This window comes from Larimichthys crocea, chromosome VII, assembly GCF_000972845.2.
Source record: "Larimichthys crocea isolate SSNF chromosome VII, L_crocea_2.0, whole genome shotgun sequence".
Lineage (NCBI taxonomy): Eukaryota > Metazoa > Chordata > Actinopteri > Sciaenidae > Larimichthys > Larimichthys crocea.
Genome location: NC_040017.1, coordinates 4,734,173 through 4,746,747, shown reverse-complemented (window position 1 = coordinate 4,746,747; position 12,575 = coordinate 4,734,173). Strand labels below are relative to the sequence as shown.

Genomic DNA, 12,575 nt, shown 5'->3' with positions numbered 1-12,575 from the left:
AAGACACTAGACAGATGTAATTAGCTGTATATGGTATGTTGCGGCTGTACTTACAGTGTTTCCTAGGTTCTTTAGTCCCACCAGGCCTTGGGCACTCTTTGAATTCTGAAAGACAAAGACACAACCTTTTAATCTTTTTTCAGGACAACTAGATTTATGCATTTCAGTCTACCCAAAAACAAAGAAATGTTCATCCTGACAAAACATTTCAATGTGCTGAGCCTGTTTTGAACAGTGAAACTGTAATGTCACATTCTTAAAATACATTTTTAATCAGAACGTTTCATCAGGGCGTGTGATTGTTTTGAACCTTTATCTTCTTTTGTCTTATTCCTGTGTTTGTGTGTAGAAATGTTGTTTTACCTTGTAACACTTCACAGTTCTTTATAAGACAGATGCAGACACTGAAACCACTTGTTGTCCTATCACCATATTTAGTGCTGTGTTTCTCCTCCAGGCTGGGTTTGTACTTTAACAATATCTCACGTGACAGAGATGTGATATGTACACTCTGCAATTCAGTATGTGTGTTTTGTCCGCCTAGGGATGACTGACAGGAGGCCTTTCGTGTTGAGCATTATCTTTAGAGAGGAACTTGTTTTTGTTATCTCCTGTAGTCATTTCCTCTCTTGGTAATCACTCCCGGATGGCAAAGATCTGATCAACAACAGCAGATAACACGGAATCACTGCACCTTAAGGAGTTTCTAAGCTAAACCGAGAAACACTGTACACACACTTTATCTCAGCGAGGCGTGACGGATGGCAAAGCGTGTAATCCTGGTTTCAAAACCTTAAAATGGTACAAAATGTTTTACACAACTTATGTCATCACTTGCTGCGGTTAAATTGCATTACATAAGTTGAGTGGTTATATAATTGAGCAGCTAGAGGAAGAACTAACAAAGAACATGGGGTGGATAAGGAATGCACTTGTGCCCTCTTCTAAGGAGCAGAGGCAGCAGACAATTATGCTTTAGAAAACTTGAAAAAACAAAACAAAAACAAACTGAATTCATTTTTCACATCATCTGCCTTCATGCCCTGTCAAAAGATGGCATGTGTGTGTGTTTTATAGTGGTGGTATTTCACAAACAATCAAGAACAACAGTTAAACAGTTGGACTCCTCTACCAATCTTTTTGTCAAATAATGTCTGTGTCATAACAAAGTATGTGCAGAGCAAGATAAAAAGATGATTCGAGCAGCTTCAGTTTTATGTCTAAAAACAAGCTGACTAGTGGCCCGGCAGAGAAACTCACAGCGTGGTAACTTGAGCTTGTATTTTCTAGGCAGAGAGCAACTCTGCTGGGCCAGCAGCTTAACACCAGTCACCTGATCTCACTGGCAACTGAAATCTATCTTACCCACATGCCCCCTGTTACCCTCACCTGTGGTGAAGCTAGGGCACACTCACTGAGAGCCCTGTGTATCAGGACCACCATGAAAACTGTCTGAACCCGAGGAGAGACGTGGTGATGAACAGGACATGGGTTTTAAAGGATGCTCATTGGACTGGATACAAAGTGGTGGTGATAACTTGTTCTCTTCCCATTTTTTAACAAATAAATTAACATTTCTCTACAAAGTGACTCTCAGCTCCTGGATTTAACTTCTCTGAACGCAATTACACAGTTCAATGATGTAACATCAACAATACATGCTAGAGAAGCTGGACACAGTTCACCACACCTCACATGTGACCTGACATTCATTCATTATCATACAGTACATGAGTGACCACAAACGGACTCATCGCTGCGATCATAGTGTTCAAAAAGGTATCAGTCGTCTGTTAGTTGGGGGTATTATGTGAGTGTGCTGGGAAACCTGTCACAGTATCCTCAGCCTGCTGTGCATCAACATGAACAGTCAAACTAACACAGTTCAGCTGACCTGGAGAGGGTGATGTGAGGCACAATTTTCTCATAATATCTGTGAAATGGGGAAACTCTGGATCTAATAAAAAATGAATATAAAAACAGAAAGCAGTAGTCTGAGCAGGCTTCCTTTCATATCTTCTCATGGATGTATTATTAGAACTTATAAAAAGCTTTTAATAATTCATACATCCACAGGTAGATGGTGCTTTTATAGCGTCAATCTCTTTCATAACCTCTACACTGGAGCAGGTTAGGCGTTCAGCATGTTTCCATGGCGATACCGCGGTAGGACTGACTCAGTTAATCCTGAACTTACCTCGCCTCAGAAACCAAAGTGAGTGTTAGCCGTCTGCTATACATGGCGTGAGCATGCTCATCAGTAACATGAGCCTGCAGCTTATCTAGTTATGAGGACTGATGCAGGAAGAGCTTTTTACTATTATATAAACAACCTCTGCCATCTGTCTCTTATTCAGCAGAGAGAGAGAGTCAGCACAGCAGGGAGGGAAAAAAATCTACAGTTTAATTAACTCGGGCTTATCTAAATCCTCCTCTCTGTAAATTCCACTGTAGTGAATGAAACACTTCATTAGCCACAGCCACAGAACAACGAACAACACACACACACACACACACACACACACACACACACACACACACACACACACACACACACACACACACACACACACACACACACTTCCTGTCATGTGTAACTCAGTGATTACTCCTGCAGGACAAACCATCTCTGGTCACCTAAGATTTTAATACACACACACACACACACACACACACACACACACACACACACTGTTAGAATGTGTACATCTGACTTTGCTGCACTCTGCTGAGTAACGCCACGGCCGGCCCCCCAAAATAGCAGCTTTGCTTTTAATAACGCACGCTTGTCCACTTGCGATTGGCTCTGCTCCTTCGACCAGCCTGCCTGACGTCACGACGATGACACAACGTTGCCATCTCTGTCTCCGTAGCAACTCTATTCTCGTTTTTTGCAGGATGGGAAAGCTAGAGGACATGGTGACATCACAGTGACAAGGCTGAGCGTGGAGGGAGTGTGTGTGACTCAATGTGTGAGGGAGAGTTGAGAGCGTGAGGATTTGGGAGTGAATGGTTTGGAGCAGACGTGACTTTTTGACTACGAGCGTCATCCCACGTTCTAGAATCTAGATTCTAGCTCTCTACTGAAAGTCACACTAACGACACTAACGACTTTATTTCTGGTGAGTTGGCATTTTCTTCGGGCAGGGTGAAGCAACTTTTATTGCAGCTTTGACACTGTTGAAGAAAATCAGCCACACCACACTGGAGATTTTTTGACGAGAGCAATCTAACACATGAAGGCACAATGGTCAGGGATGATCTATGTTTAGACTGGAACATGAAAGTCAAGTTACTTTATATCTAAAATAGCAACCTACTGTGTTTAAATGAACTGTTCTGTCTCATTTAATCCGACTGCCTCTATTCATTTGACAGACACTGTTGTAAAATGCAAATATAATCCAAGTCATTAAGTCCTGATTTCTAAAGCGGCGTGTCAAACAGGATTCTTTAAGGCATGTGTACAACGATCCATGAATTAGCTACTGGCTCAAGCTCTGATCCCAGCCCGTAGCATGACTATAATGACAGCTAATTCCAACATGCAAATTCAGCTGTGAGTCATCTTCATGTGCCGTTTAAAGCAGCACAGTGGGTGTATGATGAATCGACGTTATGCACAAACAGTAAAGCTGCACTACTCTAACATTTCAGCAAAATAAAAATAAAAAAGTGACTAAGGAATGATCCAACTCTTTACACATGATGATTTTAAGGAAAGTCCATCATCAGTCAGTTTGTTGCTGTTAGCAATGCGGTTATACGAAGCAGCAGCATCTGTGGCTGTAAAGTGAGGTGCCGAAAACTGCACTTTATAAAATAGCCGCTTGAGGCTTGCTGCAGAACACAGTTTTGAAAAAGTTCTGATCTCTATAGCCAATTTCTCCGTTCATAACAACTGTACTGAGGGTGAATTTATTTACAACTCACATGTTCAAATTTATTATATATTATATTGAGGTTAGCTGAGCAACCAGGCATCGTTCAACCTGCCCCAACTCCACCCATGATCCATGTCTTTGCCCATTTTTGGATTTGTGGGGACCAGGTGGAGGCAAGACTGCCAAGACAGTACGCACACTGAGCTTCACAACAGCTCTCCAGAAACCTGTGAGTGACGCCATGGAGACTACGTCCATGTTATATACAGTCTATAGTTTTACATGAATACAATATTTTCTACCAACGTTAATAAAACTTAAAATATCTAAAGATGTTTTGTCAGTGCAGTAACACTTACCAAACTAATATGTTGAACTTTGACAGCAAGAGAAGCAAACTGTGACATTCAAATCACATTTGCACTAAGCACATTCATACCACCAACATAATGTTATTGTATCTGAATATGACTATTCACAAACACCAATACACTGGAGGTTTTTCTTACAGATCCTGTGACTGCTGGATCACATGCTCTTTGGATACATACCCACCATTTTTCCACATCAGACTACCCCACTGTCTGCATGAACAAATAAAATACTAAAATAAATATATATCTTTCATGTATCAATGCCTGAGCAAACAACAACATTACAGATTTAGGATTTTGGTTTGGCTATTACAAAAAAACAATGTGAACTTTAAAGTGATGCTGTAACCGAATGTAAATGCATTATAAATTACTCATTCGACCCAATTTATCAACTCAGTGTAACCCACAGCAAACCCAAACAGCAGAGGAGCAACTCTGCTCTATTATTCATCATAGGTCACTTATCAGCCAATGGTTATGCACAGTCCATGCACCCACTGTGGTATTTAATATAAGGTGGCCTAATGATCACCTCCATCACAGCCCTAATATTTATTGTCACTGAATTTATGAAGCACAGAGGAGAATCGCTGCATGCTGGAGAGGGATATTTTGTTTTTTGTAGAGACAGAGATGAACAGATGGGAGGAACAAAGCAAGTGGAGGAGTAGAATAGAGATAAATCAAAGCGACAGTCACAAGAGGGAACATACATCCACGTTTCATATTCCCAGTCGTTCCATGTGAGGAGGCTGATACGTAGTGTACACAAAGAGGCAGCCCAGGGGGATAACTTTGCATAAATGCTCTATTCATAAATGTCAGAAGAAGCTCAGGCAACTAGTGAGCTACTTTTGAAACCCTACTCCTCTGAGGCTGGAGAGGATGGTAAACGGAGAGGCTGCATTAAAAAGCATTCCACAGGCCAGCTTCAACTGCTTCCTAAAGCCGGGAATAAGAGACAGCGGAAATGTCCCTTTGGCGTGCAGCCAGCTTGGTGGAGGTAAAATCTGTCCATCCACTGTGCTCAATTAATTCAAACACTGTGGGACTGTGGGCCTGGGGGAGGGAGCGTGGTGCTGGAGCAGAGGAAATGGGTCAAAGCAAGGTGAGGAGGCTGGAAGAAACGGATAATCCCTCATTATGGCTTTGCTTTCCAGCGTGACTTCATATAAAAACAGAAGGTCAACAACTAACTATGAAGAAAGAGAAGGACAGATTGAAATCCTGAAATCCTTTCCTTATCACCGCTCACCACTCCGTGAACTTTAGCCGCTAGCAGGCAGATGAAGCCGTGTAGCATGCATTCTGTGTTGCGTCAAGCTTAATCTGAGGAATGTAGAGTGGGACAAATGCCTGACATGCTTTACTTAAGCGTCTGACATCAGCTGATATTGATCAAAAGGTGATGGCTAAAAGGACAGGCTCCACTGAGGCCACATTCTTGTCACGGGGAAACATCTGTTCATGCATTTTGACTGCACTGGGCCTTTAAAGGTGCACTGTGGAGTTTTTGACAACTAGTAGCACTATAGAGCTGTTTTTATGAATGGGTCCCCATTGGGTTTGTATTGCACACAAACACTAACAAAAATACTCCAGGTTCATGGTATTCCACTGATCAACAGCCAAAGAAACACATGCAATGCACCATCAAAGGAAAGAAAGAGCAAGACTACAGCTTAGCAGATATGAAGGTTAACTATGCACAATTCAAATAGTCCATAAACCAGCTTTGAAAATGTTTTATGTATTCAACATGTTTGTTAGACAGTAATGCGGTTCTGATGAGATGCACTGAACATAATGGTTTCAGCAGATGTGTCTTTTTCTAAAACATTTTACTACTTTAAGTTTTATGTGTTGTGAATTAGCTGCTAGAGTGAACAAAACCTCTCTTCCTTTCTTGTTTGAACTAAAGTAAAGTGAACATTGGAGCAAGCATTTTAAAGAAAGACTTCCTTTGAACAATCTGCTGTACACCTGTTGCTGTAGCAGCTCCTTAGTAATCTAAACCTTGAGAAGACGAAGATGTGGGAGAATAACAAGCTCAAAGCACAAGCGATATAGCCTAATGAAATCCCAGAGGGAAGCGAATTCCAAACGATAAATGAATGCACAGGAGCATTCTGATCATCTCTGTACCATCTGCTGTGATATTGGGTTTTCTACGGGTCAGGCCACAGTCCAAAGACATGCAGTTTAGGTTGACTGAGGTGTAAACACGAGTATGAATGGTCGTCTGTCAGTGTGTCAGCCTTGTGATTGACTAGTGACCTGTCCAGGTGTAACCCGCTTCTTGCCCAGTGTCAGCTGGAATCAGCAGCTAACAAATGGACTCTCTTTATAGTGTATGTGAATAAAATACAATGTATTAGCCACTTATTAATCAGGCTTGAATGATGTGTGAACAGAAACACTGATATATAAAACAAAATCAGTACTGTGAACTGAGGGGGCTGATTCAGAATCAGTGTGGGTGATTAATATCTAATTGCAATATTGGCTCTGCTCTAATATTATGCCTCCAGCAACAAAGCAATAACAAGTGCCACTTTCCTCCTCCCTGCTCTGCTTGTGTCCCTGGGGCTGTAAACTAAACTTCACACTACCAGCAGCAGGATGCCTGGGTCCACCTGGCAGTGCCTAATGCCAACTGCTGATTGGCTGGCATGCCAGCGTGAGAGAGAGCAGCAGAACAGTCTGTTCTGACCTGTCTCTCTGTTTGGCAGACCATCATAAACAATCTCTCTCAGTCTCTATGAGTTTTGTCGAGAGTCTCCCATGTGAGCAGAAGTGACACTTTTGCTCACACGCAAACTTGTTTGTGTGTGTCAGTGAGTTCACAAACACACACACAAACACTGAGCATTGGCACTTGATAGGTAAAGAGAGACAATCTATTTATTTCTCCCTTCTAAAAACGCACACAGAAGGATGGAATCAGTCATCAGCACTTGTGGAGCTGGTGTTGGGTGACGTGAAGGCACAGCTCATCTCTCTCACACATTCACTTGCAAAACAAGTAAACAGTGAGAACCTCTCACTGAGAAGAATGGCTGTTTCCCTGAGAAACACAAATAAATATAGCCTAAGATCAGCTGAACCGGCGCCTTGGTTGCATTTCATTGGATCAAAGAGAAGATGCTCTCCACACACGCCGTCTTCGCCCACCGGGGGTGTCACACTAACATCCAACATTGTATATATAACATCTTGAGCACATGTGACCATAAAGCAATGCGCCGGCTTCTTATGTAAGAGCTCTGTTCATCTTCACACATCTCCACTGGTATGCAGGGAAAATATCCAACCTCAGCGGTAGAAAAGTTAACTTCTAGCTAACAGGCTTGTGTTTATATTAGACTAAAGCCTGGGCTTCACGTCCCCACATACTACACTAGAAGATCACCCCATGGGCCTCGACAAGTAGATGGAAAATAACCAGATACGAAGGTGTAACAAAGTGCCTGCACCACAGCACTGTATACTGTAGAAATACCACACATCAAATCCGCATATGACAAATCTAATGCAAAGTTACTCCCACTCCCATTCCACTCAGGCTCTGGTCTTTGGTATAAAAAATCCATATGAACAGCATTACATCTCTGAGTTAACAGTCCAAATGGATTGGTTACAATAACAAATTACAAACAAGAAAGGTTACATAAGTGAATAAGTGATGAGTTTATGAGGAAAATGGAATGTTTTGACCAGTAAGTGTAATGATAGGAGTTTTCCACACCTACGTTATGGATTATTCTCATTATACATACATTTGTTGAACATTTATTCAAATAAGTGTTACATTAAAATAGTAAAAAGAAAAGTGAATTACAAGTTCCCAAAGCTCAAAATGAAATGAGCATTATCAGTTTCGTGAGTTAAAAACCTGTCGTCCAAATAAATGATTCCAAGCTACGTGTAACAGAGCACAAATTAGAGCTTTGAGGGGTTTGTATGTGTTAAGATTCATGTAATGCAGCACAGATCACTGCACTTCATGTTATTTTCATACATTTCTATTGTCATTTTGCATACACCTGACATATCATAAAGTGTTAAAATCAGAAAAATATTCTAATCATTATTGTGATATTGATTCTAAACATATCGCCCAGCCCTTCAACCAACAAAGACTTTTTTCTTGATAAATGTCCAGATGATTAACGGATGATTAAAATTGTGGGCAACTGATTTTCTGTCGAGGGTCTAATCAATTCATATATCATTAGCTTTAAAAGGTCCAATTTGTAACATTTAGGGGGATCTATTGGGAAATTTGGAGTATAATATGTTTATGTATAACTATGTTTTCATTAGTGTATCAGCACTTGTTACTTTACATTGAGCCTTTTATATCTACAGTAGCCCAGAATGGACAAACTAAACAACAACCACTTTTTTACAAACACTGTAGTTTCTCCTTGATGCAATCAGGAACTACACTGCTAAATGCCACTAAACACACACTGCTCCTTTAATACTACAGAGCAAGTAGAGTAGTAGAGTAGTGGAGTAGTAGCAGAGTAGAGGAGTAGAGGATGTAGAGGGGGAGTAAGAAAGCGACCTTTAACCTTACAGCTGTCAGTGATGGTGTGCTGTGAGCCCGCTGTGCATAAACATGTGCATGATTATACATAACCACACACACACACACACACACACACACACACACACACACACATTTATCCCATGTGCAAATTCACATACGCACCCACTAAGAGAAGGCCGAGCAGCTCTTCATGCATGTGGTGGTGTGTGGGGAGGGAGGGAGGAGTAGAGGACAGATGATGAGCAAGAGCGGAAGGAGAAGGACAGGACAGGAGGAGCAGGTGGATGGTGACAACAAAACAGAAAGCGTGCCAAGCTGCCTGGCCTGGCCGGCACTAAAGTGTATTCTAATGGGATTTCTCATTACATAACAGACACTGGCACACAGCAGCTCCACTCTACGCTGTAGCCTTGGAACATATAAACACACACACACACGCGCGCGCGCGCGCGCGCACACACACACACACACACACACACACACACACACACACACACACACACAGAGTGGTGATCACAACATAAAGGCTGTTCCTGTTCATTGGCTTTTCTTCCATGACAATAATTAAATGTAAACATAATTCATTAAACGTGGGGGTAAAATATTATACCTTCAACCAGGGGAGATATTGAAACATGAAAAATGTAAATTAAATCAACACTGATGACAATTTTCAATGAATAATACTGCTATAATCCCTTCATGTAAGCTCTCAACTGTCTTAAATTCAATCATTTTCTCTACATTTTGTTCTCAGACCTACATGTATGTGTGTATGTGTCCGTATGGAAACAGCCAGAGGCAACATTCATATCCTAGATATCGTAGTGTATAAAGAAAGCCCTGTCAGAATGGGTTATTTCTCCATTTATTTCCATTATAGCCTACAGTGAGATACATAAGAGCAGTGTAGTAAGAGCAGCTGTAGTGTATGAGGGGGATTAAACGGTGGTTATATAACCAGTGACCTGCCAGTGCAGGCCTACTGATCCTGGCACAGCGGAGTACAGCGGCTTAAAAGAGCGGCTTACCTCCGCAAATGACACACTTCAACGTTAAACTGACATCATCTTTGACAAGATACATAACTCTGTCAGTGATATAACCGTCTGTGTCCTCTTTAAAAAGTCACAATTCCTCGTTTTCAGCCCACAAGACACCTGAACTCTCCTACAAACAGACATTTTGACATGTCAGAGCGGGAGCTCACAGGTGTGTTAATGAGAGCTGCCCCTGACACTGTGCGCGCGGACTCGCCGTCACTGTCACGGGGACACTTTATGGAACATTTAGTCCACCTGTGACAAGTCAAAATGTCTGCTGTGCAACCAGTCCATCTATGCTTACACTGACAGAACCTAGCAGAACATAAAATATCATAAAAACATATCGTTTGATCAGTAAAAAGTAACGAGTCTAATATAGTCTAATATGACACTTGGTTTACTGTACATGTATACTGCTCGTTACCACCCGCCGCGAGTATTTCGGTGACAGAAGATAGTGAATAACCTACCAAACACGCACCAATTTCACAATGCTAAATAACCGCTATTATTGTATTATACACGCCTTATTTCATAGTTAATACCGGGCATTACACAAACCATCCTAACTGTCGCCTTGTAAGTTTTACAATTTTTAAATATTAATGCGATATAAATGTTAAATTGGCTGATTTTTCAAAGGAGTTTGGTGTGACGTTCTTTGAAGCGGAGATAGGCGGACGCGGTTTCTTACCTTGGCTTGGTTTATGAGAAGCCCTACGAAAGTTGACACCAGCACCGAGCCGGACATGCTGCCTTTTCGCCGCATCTCCTGCTTCAGGAACGGGAAAGCTGCCGCCGGTGGTTCCTCAGGTACGGTCACCGTGTAGGACTGTCGCATGCTCGGCATGCTGGCGGAGGAATGAAGCCGACGACCGGGTGCGAGTTATTCAGACGACAGCGGAGGTTTTCTGAGCGCTCCTGCGGCTCGGTTCTTAGTTCGTTTTCTATTTTAATCCGTTTCTGATAGGCTCCCTGCCTGTTGTTATCATTCATTCATTCATGTAACGGCACCGACCTCACAAATCACGCCGAACAAAGAACAAACCTGTGGCTTTCCCTTTAAATGACTTACAGTATAATAGCCCGATAAGACACAGGTAACACGTATAAAAAACACTAAATAACGACAGAAGAACTACTGGCTACTGTATCATTCTACGCAGGTGTAAGCGCCGAGCGTGTCCAGCCTCTAGAGTAGCTCTGTAAACGGTATTAAGTGTATATTGTGCACCCACTCCGTTTTACAGGACCGGAGGCCCGCCCCCTTTGGCTCGGGTTAGTCGGCCTACAACAAACGTCAGCGAGCGCCTCTTGCCGTGCTGTCTACGTCAGAGTCCATCCCTAGCTGCTGAAGGACTAATGCTGTGGTCCAAGGAGACTACTCATCTCCATAATGAGCATGGCAGAAAAACCAACCTATATCATCTCTTTTTTAAAACAATGTAACTGCATGAAAATAGATCCATCAGAGTCACACTGCTGTATAAATGTGACAGTAAGGGTGTGTGCATTTACAGTCTGACCCAGTGGTTTAAAATTTGATTCTTTAGTCCTAAAAAAGGGTCTGCGATGAGATTCCAGTGATTCACCAGCAACACAAACTACTGATGTTCAGTGGTTTTAGTGATTAGTGTGACAATAACAGGATGAAGAAGCAATCCTAGCTTTTACCAGCATTAAGCAAGTATGGGTAGTTTATCATGCCAAGTAGTAACATTTAGGGTTCAGAAGTAGCAGCCTATGAATTATTTTAAGATAGATATCTTGCTTTAATTTATGTTTGGCCACTTGGGGAGTGTGGAAACAAGCTGTGAATACAAAACATATCATCACCTTTTTAGTTCAACTTAATTAAGCCTCCAGTACTTGTTTGGAAAATACGCTGATGAAAACGTTGAGACTAAACCAAAATATTAAAAGTTGCAGGCTGGAAAAAAACAAAACAATGAGCTGAAAGACACTAAAATGCTCCATAAAGCAGGGGGAGGCAGGGGGGCCTCAGGTGATAATGAACCCATTTTGACATGAAATACTAAGGTGCCAATAATACTAATTAACATTTCATTCCATTTAGTGCAGGACAGCTTTTCCAGTAAGCCAACATGACCAATAGCACCACCCTGACACTGCCTGACCTGAATGGAACTGAACCTTCATTAGTATCATTGTTATCTCCTGCTGTGTTTACCAACTATTTCATGTCAAATTGGCGGCTGTGAAAAAAGTCTACTGTTTGTGATTTCAAGTGGAAAATTCATGTAGTTGTTACTGTTTACTCAGAAATGAGTAAATAAGGAGCAATGATAGAGTAAGAACAGAGACTACTAAATAAAAAAATAACACTACACACTTCAACTAAAAAAGGATTCACTGTTAAGTGATGCATCAGTGTTTTTTAGTTCCATCAGATCAGGTGATACACAAAAAGTGTAACTGAATCCGATATGAGTCAGAAGTACTTGGCAATGTGATGTTATATCAGAATTTAGTAAACAAGGGTTACAGGGTTTCGACATTTCGGACAGTCCAAAATAAAATTGATGAGGAAATGTTAGGTGTAGCATGTTATACTAGCCTGCTGCTGCTGGCAACACAAGGCTGTTGGTTACAATCTTTAAGAGAAGTTTCTAAACTGATGGAGCTAATTAGCAAGGAAGACAACAGAACGTGCTGTGCCTTGCCTCGCCTCGCCTCCCACTTACTGGCA

At 41.7% G+C, this 12,575-nt stretch overlaps 1 protein-coding gene across 7 annotated transcripts in view; it reads right to left on the bottom strand.

Moving 5' to 3' along the window:
• usp2a (ubiquitin specific peptidase 2a) overlaps window positions 1-12,575 on the bottom strand; it is a 41,105-nt gene that overhangs the window by 6,638 nt on the left and 21,892 nt on the right. For 5 of the 7 annotated variants that reach the window (XM_010733246.3, XM_027280124.1, XM_027280123.1 and 2 more), the window contains exon 4: window positions 55-105. In XM_010733246.3, the coding sequence (XP_010731548.2) occupies window positions 55-105 (51 nt within the window). Of the gene's footprint in view, window positions 1-54; window positions 106-10,559; window positions 11,079-12,575 lie in introns of those variants that run through there. The other 2 variants (XM_010733248.3, XM_019268334.2) reach the window with 2 other exon arrangements.